Source organism: Bradysia coprophila, unplaced genomic scaffold, assembly GCF_014529535.1.
Source record: "Bradysia coprophila strain Holo2 unplaced genomic scaffold, BU_Bcop_v1 contig_193, whole genome shotgun sequence".
In the NCBI taxonomy this organism is placed as follows: domain Eukaryota; kingdom Metazoa; phylum Arthropoda; class Insecta; order Diptera; family Sciaridae; genus Bradysia; species Bradysia coprophila.
The window spans coordinates 2,251,839-2,269,551 of NW_023503456.1; the positions used below are offsets into that span (position 1 = coordinate 2,251,839).

The window sequence follows — 17,713 nt, forward strand, 5'->3', positions numbered from 1 at the left end:
ACCAATATCGCCATTGAAATAGTTTGAAACTTTCTTCGTCTTGGACATATCATCATTCCAAGATGTCGAATTTTCCCTCTATCCGTTGTGATAACAATCTGTATTGAAATTGACTCGTCGATCCTGCACGGCCATGAGTGCCGGTTCTCCGAAACGGCTGGATGGATCCGCGAACTGAATGTGGTTCCTTATAGTACTCGAGTACCTCAATAAGAACATGAAAAAAAATCAGAGGTGGTGTCGCGACTCTATTTAAGTTTTGTTCAACCCCACCGTGTATCAAAAAATGCGAAAGGAATTTTTCAATTTTTTCAGAAAATCTTAAATAAATAAATGAAGTTTCCATGGAAATCCTCAAAGTATTTTCTTGCCTTTGTCAACTAAATTTAAAAATATTGGCACCACGAATCTTGGGAATGTAAAGTTACAATATCATTGCGTAGTGGTAGAGTCTACCTACAGTTCTTGTGTGTTGCCCGTTGATCTGTTTTTATTTATTTTATTTATTTGTGTGCTTACAGTTCCATTTCCACTTAGTACTTTGCTTAAAATTAATAAGACAATTTTGCTTCCGTGCCTGTATGCTTGAGTAAGATACAAACAATCAAAATGTTCATCGTCGTTGTATATCGAAATGTCTTTAAATATGCCAAAAAAAGTGACTGCTCACAATGACGCAGCTCTTAAAAAAACGATCTTTTCAAAAATCGAAGGTTACAACATATAAAAATCATCTACTCTATCCGGTCCCAAAGTCCCCGGAATACACGCAGCGTTGTCTCTTTGTATCGCAATTGAAATTTTCTGCAATAAATAATCCATTGAACGCGGTTCCCCTAAAACAACCTTCATAATTTTTCCTAATTTCTCAATGAATTTCTCAGGTCCCATACAGCCTCAAGTTTCGAAAGCTAGAGGAGTAAACAAACAATTTTCTTTTAAACGCTTATAATGATTGTGTTTAAATCTTTCCGCGTTATCCGCAATCGACCGCTGTTTCTTGCTAGATTCATTAATGCACACCCAGAAAAAGAAAATTCAGACAATACTCCGGGTATGTGTAAAATTTCTCGGAGAAGTGTAATATACTTCACTGACGTATATGATACATGGACACTGTTTTCTGTACGTGAGACATATTGAAAACGTAGTTACGTATTTCGGTTGTCACATTTGAATATTCATGTGTTACGTATTGTGGTGATGTACGTGGAATGTGAATAACTTACGAGTTGGACGGAAGTTAAACCCTCACCACGTATGTTAAACGTATACAGTGGATGTTTGTCCTAAACAATGAATTTGCATCATATCGATATTTCGTAACACGAAGAAGATAAACGACAAAAAAAATATTTTTGTAAATAAAAAAAAAAAAAATTCAACAAAATTCTTTCAATTTTTATGAAGTACCTACTTTCATTTCGTAATCATCTCAAAAAGTTGTTTAAGTTGAAATTATCTATAATTGATCCAAGTCTACAACTATCTTGCCACCAAGTCGTAACTAATTTTTCATTCATAATTGTTTATGTGCGTTGCGTTATAACGTGCTCGGGTAACTTATACGTCACACACGTTTATGGCTTTCAAAGTACGCTTCAACAATAAGAAATGTCAACTAACACTACTGTACAGCAACATTAGAAAGATCGTTGGCTCATGATCCAGAGGTCCCCGGTTCAATTCCCGAAGAAGTTAATTTTTCATTTGAAATATTTGTTACCAATAACTTCGGAAATGTATAAAAATTGCTGTCAACTGTTAATATGGTGTCTACCGTAGATGAATTCAATAAAATATATATTTTTAAATCTTTGTGGAAGAGAAATACGTCTCGCACGTATTATATTCGAGCCCGCTGTATAATTACCTTACCACACTTTTTAACAGTGAGCACGAATGATATACGCATAGCACGTACGAAATTTCGCTCAGTGTAGGAAGGCGCCAATGTATCTCTTACTGTTACATCCCAAACAAGAGATTTCCCATGACTCCATGGAATCAGGGTCATTCCATCAGGTCTTTTACCTGGCGGTTGTAACATGGTTGGAAATCCTGTTGAAGAGAATGCATGAGAACAAACTTTGTTAACTTCATCATGCGCAGCAATTTTTTTAATTTTCATTTTGCATGATAAACCGTGTAAGCCATCCTTTTGAACCATTCCACCACAAACACACTTATGTTCCTAAAAAACTGAAAACTAAACTTTCTCAATATCTCACTCGACAGTTCTAAAGCAGAATAAACAGACGACAGATATGCTGGCATCGCAATATCCTCAAACGTTCCTAACACCTATCCCTCCAAAACTTAAAGGAAGAGAAGTTTGGTCCCAAGAAAAATCAGACATCTTTACATTCGCAATGTATTCTAGAACTGAACGGAAAATCTCGTCAACAGCTCTCATGCGATCACCTAACAAAAACGCCTTGGAGGAACACAACAAATAATTAAACCTACAAGTACCGAGAGACTTCCTAAAGACACACAAAGCAGGATGAATATCCATCAAAATTAAACGATCAACTTGATATATTCGACTTTAGTTGAAATATTTATCGAAATTATATCGAAGAATCTCATACCGAACGAGATTCCTACTTTAATTTTGGAAGTGGTTTTGAACTGGGCCCAGAGTGTCTACATAGGGGAAAATATTCATAGAACATCCATTGTCAGCCAAAAGGAAGTCCTTAGAAAATCCTCCGAAATTTTGCGAAAGAAAACCTTCAAATTCGTAGAAAATTCGTAGCAAATCTACAAAATCATAGGAAATCCTTTAAAAGACTCAAGAAATTCAAATAAAAATATGAAAAATAAGAAAATCCTTGAAAATTGAAAACAAAATCTGTTGAGGGACCATCTAGAACAAGTAAAAAATGATCTAAATATCCTTGCAAAACGACAGGACAATCCTTAAAAATCGTCAGAGGATTGTCTTTACAAAATTCTTTGTCAACGAAAACTACAAATATCTGCCTCTCAGTGTTTACAGAGAAAAAGAAAGTTCAAACAAGCCAGGGCCGTATCTAGATGGGGCGCAGGGGGGCGGCGCCCCTCCTAGCGAAGCCATTTTTTCAATTTTTTTAAATGTTTACCATACAAAATTTAGAGGGATTTGAGGGGAATTTATTTATTTGTTTGTTGGTTTATTAAACCAACGGTATTTCTGCCTACTGATAACAGGGTTTGTCAAACGGAATGCCTCACGAAAAATCGATAAATTCTCCTTTTATAGGATGCTGGCCCAAAAATCGAAACTTTTCCTTCCTAAACGTAGATTTACTATCTCTGTGTTTGCAAGACCCCCTTCAAATTTTCAATACCTCGGAAAACACTCGAAATTCGCACCCATACATTTTTCACGTGTCCACTCGTTCTGTTAGGTTGCACGAAACTTTGAAATCGAATTGTCGATCGTCGATGCTTTGTAAGACAATTGTAAAGATTATGACGCAAAAATCACTCTAAGCTCGCTCTTCATAAACCAAGACACTACATTTTCCAATGAAAGTGTAAACCAGGTATGGTCTGTTCATACAAACCGGAGCACATGGCGATTTCATATAAACAAACTCACCTCTAATGAGAGGTGAGTTTGTTTATTTGAAATTGTTATGTCCTCCGCTCCATTCAAAGTTTGACATTCGACCATAACTTGTGTTGACGTTCATTGACATTTTCGAGAGCACACCTCTCAGTGTTACCGAAAAACGATCACCACAAGTGTGTTAACTTCATTATGCGCGCACCCACCTTACTACATTGGAAACAACAAGGTTGTATATGAGGAAGGTCACGCCGATCTCTATTTTTTCACTGGGGCCGTATCACAAAAGAAACATGGCGGCTGTCGGTAAACTACCTGTATTTCAGTACTAGAATTCAACTGAACTGAAATTGCGCTATAATTTTGAATGAAAATTGCAGCAAATTTCAGTGGATTTTTGCGATAACGGCGCTAGTGATAGGGGAAACCTCCTCTTATGAAACCTTGGGCTTACTTTTGGAGACTTTAATTCTGAAAAATTGTGAGAAAATATTTCGAAAATTCAGATTTATTTTTGAATTTTTATGATTTTCCCGGGATTAAAATTTCCAATAATAAGAGCGGTCCGGAAATGTCTTGCTGTTTGCTTCCAAGCTTATAATTCTATCTAAGATTAAGTTTGATTTTGTTGATCCATTAAACTTGAACATTTTTACCATTTTCGGCTTCATTGAGTACAAATCTACTTCAATCAGATTTTGTTAGTTTTGTAAATAAAAAACCAAAATCAATTTCCATTGACATCAAATTAGCTTAGATCTAGACAAGTTTTTTTTAGTTTGCGTTCCGTTTTTACTTCTTTTGCTTCGTTAACGATTTATTCAACTTGCAGCTAGCCGTACCACGAGAGCTATCAGTCTACGTTCTGAACGAAGCATGAGCCGAGGATTCCCATCACTCGAACTAGACACCGTAATGGAAGAACGTAGTGATGATCCCGAACAGACTCAGGTATACAACTGAAACAGAATATTCCACAATTGGAACTATACGACCAATCGGAACGCTTATTTTCCAGATTGATTTAATGACTCCAGAATCCCCATCTGACCCAATGAAGCCCAGCGATTCATCCAGTAGCTAGCAAATGTTTACCCAAACCATAACCATCACCAAATCGATGTTCAGTCGCAAAACGAGACGGAAATCGGATCGTTTGCATCGTTACAGCGACGACGGTACGTTGAACAGCGGCAGTTCGTCAAACACATCGACCACATCCGATTCGCAACTAGCCGATACGGACGATGTTCATGGTAGAAAGAGTAAACTGTTTACGCTGACCAGTGATCGCTCACCGTTATGGACAACATTGACACATGCCCAGACAATCACAGAGTTTGCTGAAAGTTGATAATTGTTTACAACATTTTCCACCAAACTTTTTTTTTATTGTCGATGGAAATTGATGTGATGGATGGTTCCAGCTTTGTAGTGCGTAATCTCCTTTAAACGTGTGTAAAGTGTTTATCGATAGAGATTTTTCTTTAAAAATAATTAAATTAAACTTTGATCTCGATTCGTTTCCAATAAATGTAGTGGTAAAATTGAGATAAAACATTATCCATTTGGCGTTGCGTTCGAATTTTGGCGCTACAATTTAGTGTTCGTTCAGATAAACTTTGAAAAATGTATTTGACCTTGCACTTGTACCTATTATACCGCATTGAGTATGGTTTCCACTCAACAAAAAGTACTTCGTGAGAGAGCAAACTGTCAAATAAACAAAGCAAAAATTAAAAAAATTCAATTTTGCCTCACATACGATGATTTTTGATGAGTGGAAATCTAGCGTGAAGGTAGCCTCACAGTCATCCGTTTTCATACCGTTTTGCCTCCGTGTACGTGACAGCTGTAATGTCAAGCAAAATGCTCTATTGTATGAAATGCCAACTGTCATGTTGAGGCAAAACAGAATGAAAACGGATGACATGAATTCAGATTTATAATGAAAGAGGCTACACATAGCGACGCAAAAGAGTCCAAACTCAAATTTTCCTTTTTTATACTGTCAACAGTGCTTTTCCCCAAGGTTCTGAAAGAACCTTGCTTTTCCCATCAGAGAGATGCTAATATAACAACTGGGTCGTTTCGACCGAACGATGGATGTCCCAGCAGAGAAATGATAAGAGCGGCACCTCACGGCTGGGATAGAACACGCCTGACTGCTTTTTTTCTGAAAAATTTTAAGACGATGCGACCAGAACGTCAATCATATAGTCAAGCTATAAATGTCGTTAACGAAAACGATATATGTCGTTATTAAAACCAAACTGTCAAAATTTTACATACAAACCGTTCTGTGAAAAAAGCAGTCAGACGTGTTTTATCCCAGCCGTGATGCGCCGTGCTTATCATTTCTCTGCGTCCCAGTCATGAAATTAGCATCTCTCAGTTTCCCACAGCCACATAAATCATGAACTAACCCTGAATATGAAAGAAAAATGGCGGCTGTAGAGCCAAAATTTACGGTTTTTTGTGTGCAGCGTTCCGCCATTTTTCAGATTTTTATTCATCAAACATGTTTCCGAGTTGTTTCAGTTTTTCATTTCATAGAAAAACGGTAAAATTACAGGTTTCTAAGCGCAATGAAAAAAAACACATTTCCATACTCCATCACTTCGAACGAATTTTCGATATGAGAGAGCGCTCGTACAGATCGTTTTCAAAAATTCTGTTATGACATGGTCCAAAATCTGCCAGGCCAATTAGACGCTACCTTCCGAAGATCGTAATTTCGAAACTTCAACGAGTCACCACAAGCTTCCCTTGCATCCACGGAACCAATTTCTTGTACCATTGCTATCACTGTGGAGCCGTAGGTGTTGTGGATCCCGCTGCATCCAATGGTGCGTTTAAAAATCAATAAATTTGGCGGAATCTTGTTCGGAGCTCCGAGCTCAGATTGATAATATCAAAACAAAAAGATATCGGAAGTGTGTCTGCATGTTTAATTAAAGTCCATTCAACCGCCCCATGACATTTTAGGTCAATACTTTAGGTCATATCACTGAAATGAGATGAACTTCGATTTGAAAATTTAAATATCTTATCACCGAAAGCTTGCTAAATACTGAGCAGGCGCGAAGCTCGAGAGCTAAATGTATATTCGGTTCGGACGCAGGAAATAATTTTGTACGAAATCAGTTTCTTAACGAGCAATCTCATACGCGATTCGACTCGTAACAACAAATCTTTGGTCGTCTTAACAATTAGCTAGAGATTTGTTCCCATCGAATTTAAACGATCAAAATTAAGAGCTCATTAATAGTTATTTATGAAATCGAGTGCGAAGTACTTTATTAGGCTCTAGATGAGCCTAATCAAGTACTTCGCGAGGAGATGCATACTACGTTTTATGCAACAGAGCGATCTAAAGGTCGCAGTTTTCCGACATTATGATCTCGAGTTGCATAAAATATGTATAATACAAAAAAAAACTACAGTGAACGACATCTCAAATGTCTCACTGTCATTTTTTTCAGAGAATGTCATTGTGAATTTACAATGACACAATAAAATTCTCAGAAAAAATTGACAGTGAGACATTTGAGATGTCGTTCACTGTAAGTCATGTAGGCCATCCTTTTTAGGTCATTTTCGAAATCAACATTGAACAACACTAAAATTAATTGTAACTTTTTTTTTAAATTCTAAATTAGTGAAATAAATAAATGTCTCACCGAATTACAAAAGAAGATTGTTTTCATGACTGCAAATACTGAATCCATTTAAATCAGCAGTGCTAAGCACCCTATGCTGATGGGAAGAGACGGAAGATCATGAATTTCACGGTTTATGGTTAATCCTTAAAATGTACGAGACAGTTGAGACTTTAAAAATATCTTCTTCTTCTTCTTCTTTTTCAGCCTGTTTCTATCCACTGCTGGATGTAGGCCTCTCCAACTTCTTTCCATTTCGTACGATCCATTGCCATTTGCTGCCAGTTTGTACCTGCAATATTCTTAATTCCGTTTGTCCATCTCTCTGGTGGTCTACCTATAGCTCGTCTTTTATATGGTCGCCAGTTCATGATCTTTTTGGTCCAACGTTCGTCTGTCCTTCTTGCAATATGTCCCGCCCAGCTCCATTTCAGAGATGCTATTCTTTCCATGACATCAACGACCCTGGTTTGTTGTCGAATCCATTGATTCGTCATTCTGTCTCTGAGTGTTATTCCAAGCATACTCCGTTCCATGGCTCTTTGTGTCACTCTCAACTTTTCTTCGGATGCTTTCGTTAAAGTCAACGTTTCCGCTCCATAAGTGAGCACTGGAAGGACACAAGTGTCGAAAACTTTGCGTTTCAGACTATTATTCATTTTGCTTTTGAAAATTAGTCTGAGTTTTCCGAACGCTGCCCATGCAAGACCAATCCTACGTCTTATTTCTGCAGTTTGGTTGTCCAGACCTAACTTCAGCTTATGTCCTAGATATACGTAGCTGTCGACTCGTTCAATGACAGTGTCACCAATTTTGATTTCTCTATCGTCCCCGATGTTGGTCATGACTTTTGTTTTCGATAAGTTCATCTTGAGGCCAACTTTGTTTGCCTCTTCACTTAACTGTTGTAGCATAAGCTGAGCCTGACCTAGATTCGCTGCTATCGGTACAATGTCATCAGCGAAGCGGAGATTGCTCAGGTACTCTCCATTTATCTTTATTCCCATTTTACTCCAGTTTAACTTCCTAAAAACACTCTGCAGAATCGCCGTGAATAATTTCGGTGAAATGGTGTCACCCTGCCTTACACCTCGGCCAATTCTGAATTTCTCCGTGCTCTTATGAAGTTTTATACATGAAGTAGCATTTTTGTACACATATCGAATTGTGTTGGAGTACCTTGAGTCTACTCTACATTCGTCTAATGCGTCCAATATCGACCATGTTTCCACTGAATCGAAAGCTTTTTCGAAGTCTATGAATAGCAAGACTATGTCTGAAAGCAGCTTGTTCAACAGGTTGGTAGAAGTCGAACTTGTTAGTGTTCCTCTTCGTAATGATTTTTATAAACAACTTGTAGAGTGTTGACAATAGGCTTATGGGTCGGTAATTTTCCAGCTTTGTTATGTCTCCTTTTTTATGCAGCAATGTAATTACCGCATTTTCCCAAGCTTCTGGTACTTCTTCCCATTGGAGACATTGATTAAACAAAGCCGTGATTGCCTTTAATAAGGAGTCTCCACCTAAAAAAATATACGTTAAGAAATGGCATCTACGTTAAACACAATACATACAAATGAACGAATTAACGAAACATTTAGCGAAGCTTAAGTGAGAAACTACCGTAACTTGAAGATGATCTATAAGCACTAAAGGTAGTGTAAACAATACCCTAATCAAACTGTTATTAAGGTGGTGAAAGAATCAAGTAGACTTTGGAATTTACATGTACCTTACAGCGCATTCATTCAAGATGTAGAATAGTGTTTAGAATACAAAGAAATAAGGTGTGAATTTGACACAGAGAGCTGAGAGTTTGTCTGCTAGAGAGAGTATTGGTAAACCCGTATATTGGGGTACGAAGTGGCATCATACTAACATTAAAAACAAAATTTATATGAGAAACTCCTAACAACTGCGACGAGCCTTGCGACGAGCATCAGGCAAGGTCCCTTATTTAAATTGTGTTCTGGTGCTTTTGGTTGGAGTGCGTACAATTTAAAACGTAGCGTAATTGTCGGTTTCGGCAAGTCAAAATTGACAGTGTGTTTTCAACCTTCCTGTGGCTACGCATAGCAACGCGAAGTAGGCCTACTTCAATTTTTAGACCCGTACGAAGTACTGGGGTCTTATAGGTTTACGCATACGTTTGTAACACGTCGAATTGGACTCCCTGAGTAAGGGGAAACCTATTGTGGTTGTCTAGAGATGCCAAATCAGTGAAAAAAAATGTCCGTCTGTCCGTCTGTCTGCACGATAACTTGAGTAAAACGCATCCGATTTTGAAAATTCTTTTTTTTTTCCCGTTTGGTAATGTCAAAAGACAGGCTAAGTTCGAAGATGAGTGATTTTGGATCGACCCCTCCCAAGCTGTGGCCCAATAAGTGCTATACGGTTTTTCGAAGATATCTCCGGACATTTAAACGTTACACTTGTAAGTGATACGTCAAATAAAAGGTATTTACAATACCGATCGACAAAAAAAAGTTTATGGAATTCGGATGACCGACTCGTGAGTTAGACCCCTTGGTGTGGAACAGGCACAGGGCGGCAAGCAGTTTTTGCTTGTAGGTCGGCCACATTTGAACATATTTCGTCTGTTTTAGCTTTATTAGATAGGTATTGACCGTACCAATCAGGGAAAAAAATTTTTATGAAATTATGTTCTCCGGAGCGTGAGCTAGGTCTCTTGGAGTGAGCTCTTATCTGGCTACTCGGCCGTACAGTGAACGTGGTGTATTTTGACAATATCTCGAGTAAATTTTGACCGAATTTCATGATTTTTTTTTTTGTTTGAAAGGTATTAACGAATGTAAAGCGTCGGTACTATTTCCGGTCTCCTAACAAAATGGCTGCCGGCGGCCATATTGGATTTTAATAAAAGTGATATAAAGTGGGAAAAATGATGCTTAGAGAGTTTCTGTTAACAGAGAAGTAATTGGTTATGTGTGGGGGGTTTTAGGACTCCCATATGTGGACTTCTATATATATCTATATACAGCTATATTGAGCAATATACAGGCATGTAGAGCTATATAATAGCAAATTCATTTGTGGAATGTTTATTTATAGTGAAATATAGGTAAATATAGCGGTATATAGCTGTTTAAATAGGAATTTATGAAAGTTGACTTCGTACGGGGCTGTCTATATTGCCTCCGGCAATTTAGTTGTATATGATAACAAGGCAATGAGTGGATAATGTAAGTGATTTAAAAGGGCGAATAGTTTTTCAGCAGAGAAGAAAATGAAGTAAGAGAAATGAAGAGTTTCACAGTAAAGGCTTTTGATACGAATAGCTGTTTCGTACGGGTCGGCGTTAGCTATGTTTTATTTTGTTATGCTGTCAGAAAAGAAGAAAAATTTAAATTAGGTCTCTTTCGCATCTTTCGCATTGTACATCTTGAGGCCAACTCTGCTTATGAACTTATCGAAAACAAAAGTCATGACCAACATCGGGGGCGATAGAGAAATCAAAATTGGTGACACTGTCATTGAACGAGTCGACAGCTATGTATATCTAGGACATAAACTGAAGTTAGGTCTGGACAACCAAACTGCAGAAATAAGACGTAGTATTGGTCTTGCATGGGCAGCGTTCGGAAAACTCAGACTCATTTTCAAAAGCAGAATGAAACGCAAAGTTTTCGACACTCGTGTCCTTCCAGTGCTCACTTATGGAGCGGAAACGTTAACTTTAACGAAAGCATCCGAAGATAAATTGAGAGTGACACAAAGAGCCATGGAACGGAGTATGCTTGGAATAACACTCAGAGACAGAATGACGAATCAATGGATTCGACAACAAATCAGGGTCGTTGATGTCGTGGAAAGTATAGCATCTCTGAAATGGAGCTGGGCGGGACATATTGCAAGAAGGACAGACGAACGTTGGACCAAAAAGATCATGAACTGGCGACCATATAAAAGACGAGCTATAGGTAGACCACCAGAGAGATGGACAAACGGAATTACGAATATTGCAGGTACAAACTGGCAGCAAATGGCAATGGATCGTACGAAATGGAAAGAAGTTGGAGAGGCCTACATCCAGCAGTGGATAGAAACAGGCTGAAAAAGAAGAGGAAGAATAAGACCCTGACCTTCAGTCAATGGGACTATCGCACACGGTGGTAAGGAAGAGTAAAATCCGTTCTATGAGAATCTCCATTTTGAATGACAAAAAACTTTTATTTTCAATTCATTCATTTATTTATACGGAACAGAATTCATTTATTTATCTGATCATCGGACAATGTTAAATTATTTAAAAACAGATTTGGAAAACGACTTCCAAATTATACAAAAAAAATCAAGAAAAACCACGATAAAACAGTGGACTCATTTTTTTTTCTTCATTGTTTTGTCTAAAAATTAATATAAAAAAATTCAATTCAACTATCAGATAGTTTTACAATATGATTTATGCAATTTCCTTTTATGTACACAATTCGATAAAAAAAAACTTTTAATTTTTTATAAAAACAAAATTATTTTTGAACGATTTTTCCTAATTAATTTAATTTTGTGAAGATTGCGGGCACTAATGGGCAAGCAGTGTTTGGAACTACACAAAAAGTTTATTCGATGTACAAAAAACCACTGATCGAATGTTCAAAATTCCATGAATTCAAGTTCAAAATATAGTATACTGTGCGCAAAGTCGACTTTTTTAGCACTATACGAGCGCAGCGACATGTCAAATCAGAAAAGACAATGGTTCGCTCATCTGGTAAATCCGAAATTCTCACACCATTTGGAATTTTACCACACATCTCTGGAAGTAGACAATTACAAACACCGATAATGAAGGTTACTGACCAATCAGCGAAACCAGTCGAGATCGTAGGAAATTTCGATTACCGTCGCTTACTTAGAACACGTATACGTAGTTAGAAGTAGTACAAAACTTTACAGCGGTACCAAATTTGTATACTAACTTAACCGTACTTTAATTCATGAAGTTAGACAATTATTCCGAGTCTATTTGGCTAACATTTATTGTAAATGTCGGTAAAATAAATAAATGTTTTGTCTCTCTCGGTCGTTGCGTTTCTACAACTATTCTCTTTGAACCGATATCTTGGTCAAGCTTCGCAAGGTCAGGTTAAATTTGAATCAGAATTCTAGTATTTCGCGATCTTCGTACACTGGGACAAAACCTATTCAATTTGTGGATCGAGAAATTATGTTGAAAACGAAAATGAAATGTGATAACTCCTTAAGACGAATCGACACAAGGCTGAATTGTAGCCGAAATTTGTGCGCAAAAACAATATATTTTCGATGGTAACTCTGCGTCCGTTCTGGAAAAAGTGTGATCAAACCAAAGTTTTGTGTCAAGAAGTGTTGGCTTTCATTAACAATGATAAACTTTTGTGGTCTCACTATGAGAAAACTAGGTTTTCTCGTAGTAAGCCACAGCATCACAAACATTTATTATTTTTACTCGAAGCCACACACAAAACGTAGTTTGCACTTTTTCCAGAAAGGACACGAATACGAAGTTATCATCGAAAATATATCACTTTTTCGAGCAATTAGTCTTAATTTTTAGACCCGTACGAAGTACTGGGGTCTTATGGGTTTACGCATACGTTTGTAACACGTCGAATTGGACTCCCTGAGTAAGGGGAAACCTATTGTGGTTGTCTAGAGATGCCAAATCCGCGAAAAAAAAAATGTCCGTCTGTCCGTCTGTCTGCACGATAACTTGAGTAAAACGCATCCGATTTTGAAAATTCTTTTTTTTCCAGTTTGGTAATGTCAAAAGACAGGCTAAGTTCGAAGATGAGTGATTTTGGATCGACCCCTCCCGAGCTGTGGCCCAATAAGTGCTTTACGGTTTTTCGAAGATATCTCCGGACATTTAAACGTTAAACTTGTAAGTGATACGTCAAATAAAAGGTATTTACAATACCGATCGACAAAAAAAAAGTTTATGGAAATCGGATGACCGACTCGTGAGTTAGACCCCTTGGTGTGGAACAGGCACAGGGCGGCAAGCAGTTTTTGCTTGTAGGTCGGCCACATTTGAACATATTTCGTCTGTTTTAGCTTTATTAGATAGGTACCAATCAGGGAAAAAAAAATTTATGAAATTATGTTCTCCGGAGCGTGAGCTAGGTCTCTTGGAGTGAGCTCTTATCTGGCTACTCGGAAGTACAGTGAACGTGGTGTATTTTGTCAATATCTCGAGTAAATTTTGACCGAATTTCATGAATTTTTTTTTGTTTGAAAGGTTTTAACGAATGTAAAGCGTCGGTACTATTTCCGGTCTCCTAACAAAATGGCTGCCGGCGGCCATATTGGATTTGAGTAAAATAGAAATATCTTGGGAAAAATGATACTTAGAGTGTTTCTGTTAACATGGAAATAATGTGTTAAGTGTGTGGGGTTTCAGGGATTCCATATACGGACATCTATATATACCTATATACAGCTATATTGAGCTATATACAGGCATATAGAGCTATATAATAGCATATATTTATCTGTGAAATGTTTATTTATAGTGAAATATAGGTAAATATAGCGGTATATAGCTGTTTAAATAGGAATTTATGAAATGTGTCTTCGTACGGGGCTGTCTATATTGCCTCCGGCAATTTAGTTGTATATGATAACAAGGCAAAGAGTGGATAATGTAAGTGATTTTAAAGGGAGAATAGTTTTTCAGCAGAGAAGAAAATGAAGTAAGAGAAATGAAGAGTTTCACATTAAAGGCTTTTGATACGAATAGGTGTTTCGTACGGGTCGGCGTTAGCGATGTTTTTTTTTTAATTGTGGGGCAACACTAATTATTTGACATACTTTTCCACACTTGTATCGAAATTAATGACATTAGCGTTGGCCTCAAATTTATTTGTAGTTTCCGATTTCGGTCATTGTCTATTATAGCTGTCGATCCCAAAAATTACACTCTGTACCGTCGTTGCGCAAGAAAGTCGACTTCAAATTTGTAACCTACATTTAGGCGGAAAAGTATTCGTTTTTTGATGATTTCTGTGAACCAAAATCTTTTTTTGAAAGAGTAAAACCATTCAAGCACAAAAAAATGTGTTTTAAAGAAAAAGATTGGATTGTAAGTCATTACTTATCCCACTTGAAGAAACCTGTGCAGATTGTGTAAATTTTAGTAATCTGCACAGGTTTCTCCAAGTGGGGTAGGTTATCACACTCAAAGCAATTTGTCCTTCAAAAGTAACATATGCTTGCGTGCTTCAATGGTTTTGATTTTTCAAAAAAAGATTTTGGTTTAAATCGTAAAAAAACCGAATATTTTACCGCCTAAATGTAGGCTCCAAATTTGCAAAGGGTTCATTGCTTTTAATAATGTAAACGAATCAGTTGTCGGATTGTCACCAAAAATAATTGTGTGTTCTGAATTGGTTCTGAAGCTAATACAACAGCCACTTTCCCGCAACCTTCTCAGTAAAAATAAAACCGAAATTTAAATAAAAATTTACGAAAAATTTATACACCAAAAAAGAGTCGAATTATTTCACAAAAAAAATAAAATAAATTAAAACTTAAAACCGAAAACATTAAACCGAGAAACCGAATATTCGTTTTCTCTTAAATTATTTTTCTTCTTTTTAATTTAAACGTAAAATTATTAAATTTCTAAATCCACAACGATGACGACCGACGACGGTCGGCGACATATTGCAAAAATTAAATTAATTTAAATTATCTAGAAACGATTTTGTGTGTGTTGCGCATAAAAAATAATTTATTTTTTTGCTCTTTTCTTATAGATTTGTTTTGTTTTGTTCAACTAAAAATTAATTCGAGAAATCTTCTTCTTTTAAGTCTTACCTCTTCTTTCATTTTTTTTTGTTTTGTTTTGTTTGCTTAGGAATAAGTGAATGTAAATTCTGTTTTGTTTTTCGTTTATTGCTCATAATTTTTACAATAAGTCGAACAATCGAACAATAGCTCGCGAATTGGAACTCGGCAGGGCCGGACTGGCTACCAAAAGGCGCATCGGGCTTGTAGAACAAAGAATAAAGAAGGAAAAAAGCGTCGAATTGGAAAGGCGCATTGGGCTCGGCCCGATCGCCCAGTGTGGCCTGTCCGGGCTTGGAACTCGGCTCCCTAACCGGTCAAAGTTAGTTTTCGCTCTTTGATAGACTCAAAATTATGCCGAACATAACCATTGCTGTTAAGGGTGGCTCTCTTTCCCTTTTCATCGACACCAAAGAATTTGTAACTCAGAACAACGAGGGAAAGAAAGAATTGGAAATTAACACTTTCGCTACGTTCTGAAAATTTTTCCCGAGATAAACACAACGTTTTTCACAACAAATGCTTCTGAAGTTTCAGCGGAGGGGAGAAAATGATTATTTTCTCGCCTACGTTGTGAAATAGTTGTTTATTAACCAAGAAAGAAAATAGGAAATTTCACCAAGAGCGAAAGTTTGTGGCCAAGGTGAAATTTACTATTTCTCACCGATCGTCTTGCCAATTCCGCATTTTTGTCCACTTTGAAGATCATAAAATAAACAGCTTGTTTTGGTATTGGTAATAATCACTTTCTCACCCAATATGCCTGAGCCCGCCATTTATAGAGATAAAATGAATATTTTCTCACCTAAAATGGTGCCATGCATGACAACAAAACGCCATTTTAACAACGCTTCAAAGTGGACAAAATAAGGATTTTCGCATCGTAGGCATGAAAAACCTTTGCCAACCGATCTGTTTTCTTAAAATCGAAGAAAATCCCCAGAAAGCTAAAAGGTCCATGTGGGGACATCCAACAAAAACGGTTGATAAAATCCTCGTAAAACCTTTGTCAACTTCCAAAAATGAATTTTTTTAACTGGAAGATCAATGACGTTTTATGGCTATAGTTCGGAAGAGTGTATGTTGAATAACGAATAGAGCTTTCTACAGGTTGACTGATTTGACGACAGCTCCCTATCATCCTGATTGTGATGCGCATTACTAAGGACATTAACTAAATTTCTTGCATGCGAAAAACTAACTGTTCATATGTGCGAGGTGTGATAAACCCTATTATCTTCGCTTCAAGGACCATAAGAAAATGACAAGAAAATGACGTTTTGTTGACTCTTTGTCTAGTGACAGTTCAGTGGAGAAAATGTCTATTTTCTCGCCTCTCTTTTCGACAGGGGAGAAAGTAGAAATATTCTTCCCCGAACTGTTACTTTGGTCTTTGTTTTGAAAAATGGTGTAACAAATTGATGTTTTTGTATCTTGCCGCAAAACGTCGCTACTTGTTGGAATTTCCTATTTTCTTCTCTATGTACATCTTTGACATCTTTTTAAGTGTGAAGGAGCCAAAAACATTCGTTTGCTATTGTCCGTTGGTCGAAAATATTGTCATTCGTATGAGCGATATGTAAGCCCAAAGTTTAGCCAACACATGAATCAACCAATTACTGCAAGTGACAGTGTAACTGGAACCATCAAGTTTAATATTTCAAATTAGCCGTTTTTGCTGTCGTAAATGGTTTATACGGAAAATGTTGCTAGGAAAACAGTTGTCATGTCACAGACAGACGAACACCGTATCCATGAAGTATGAAGTATGGCTACACCGCTCGACCTGATAATTCAGGCTAGAGCCTTCGCCACGGCGGATCGGTTGGTGCAAAATGGCTTGTGTACTTCTAACTTCCGGGAAGGGCACGGGAAAATATGTGGCGTGGGAGCACATGAAACTCTGCCTATAGGGACGCAAGGCGAAGAGGTCCTTATATGTCTTGACAATATAGGAATGATCAATGCACTCGTATCGTCCGTAGTCACCTTCAAGCTGGCGAAGGAATGTAAGGAATACCTGAACCTTCTTGGTCTGAGCAATCGGATCAATTTGGTCTGGGACATTCCGGCGTGGAGGGAAATGAGGAAGCGGATAAGCTGGCCAAAGAAAGCTCGGCGACTCAGGCAAATGGGCCAGAACCGTACCTTCCGATTCCCCAGTCGGAGTGTAAAAGAGCACTGGAAGACTGGGTCAAGCGTAAACACGCAGAACGCTGGGAAGCGTATAATGAAGGCGTTCACACGAAACGCTTCTTCCCTAAGCCTAACAAAAAATGGGCCAAAGATTTGCTCAAAATGGACCGAAATCGCATTAGAAGAGTAGTAGGAGCGATTACGGGACATTGCGGGCTGAATCGGCCCATGAATAAGTTGAGGCTTTCGGACACTCCGAGAAGTTCCTGCGATCTAGAAGAAGAAACGGGTGCCCACTTGAAATGTGATTGCCCCAAATTTCTTCAACTAAGACGCAGGATTCTCGGAGACTACGAGCACGAGGTGGTTCCTTCGGAAATTGCTGCAACAGGACCTGACATCTTAGACAGGTTCCTATGGGCAACAGGAAGGCTGCCATGATTTACATGATGACCGGGAATGGAAACCAGGATGGAAACAAAGGATCAACAGATCTGTGTTTCGATCGTCCCAAACTGATAAATCTAAAAATGGCTAAATTTAGGCAAAATCGCCGTTGGTGATT

General features: G+C 37.7%; 1 protein-coding gene across 3 annotated transcripts in view; it reads left to right on the forward strand.

Annotated features, from left to right (window-relative positions):
- LOC119075225 overlaps positions 1-5,636 on the forward strand; it is a 126,098-nt gene extending 120,462 nt beyond the window's left edge. For 2 of the 3 annotated variants that reach the window (XM_037181613.1, XM_037181614.1), the window contains 2 exons: positions 4,392-4,510; positions 4,578-5,636. In XM_037181613.1, coding sequence (XP_037037508.1) covers positions 4,392-4,510; positions 4,578-4,643 — 185 coding nt within the window. In that variant the 3' untranslated portion in view covers positions 4,644-5,636. Of the gene's footprint in view, positions 1-4,391; positions 4,511-4,577 lie in introns of those variants that run through there. The other variant, XM_037181616.1, reaches the window with a different exon arrangement.
- The last annotated feature ends 12,077 nt before the right edge of the window (positions 5,637-17,713 follow it).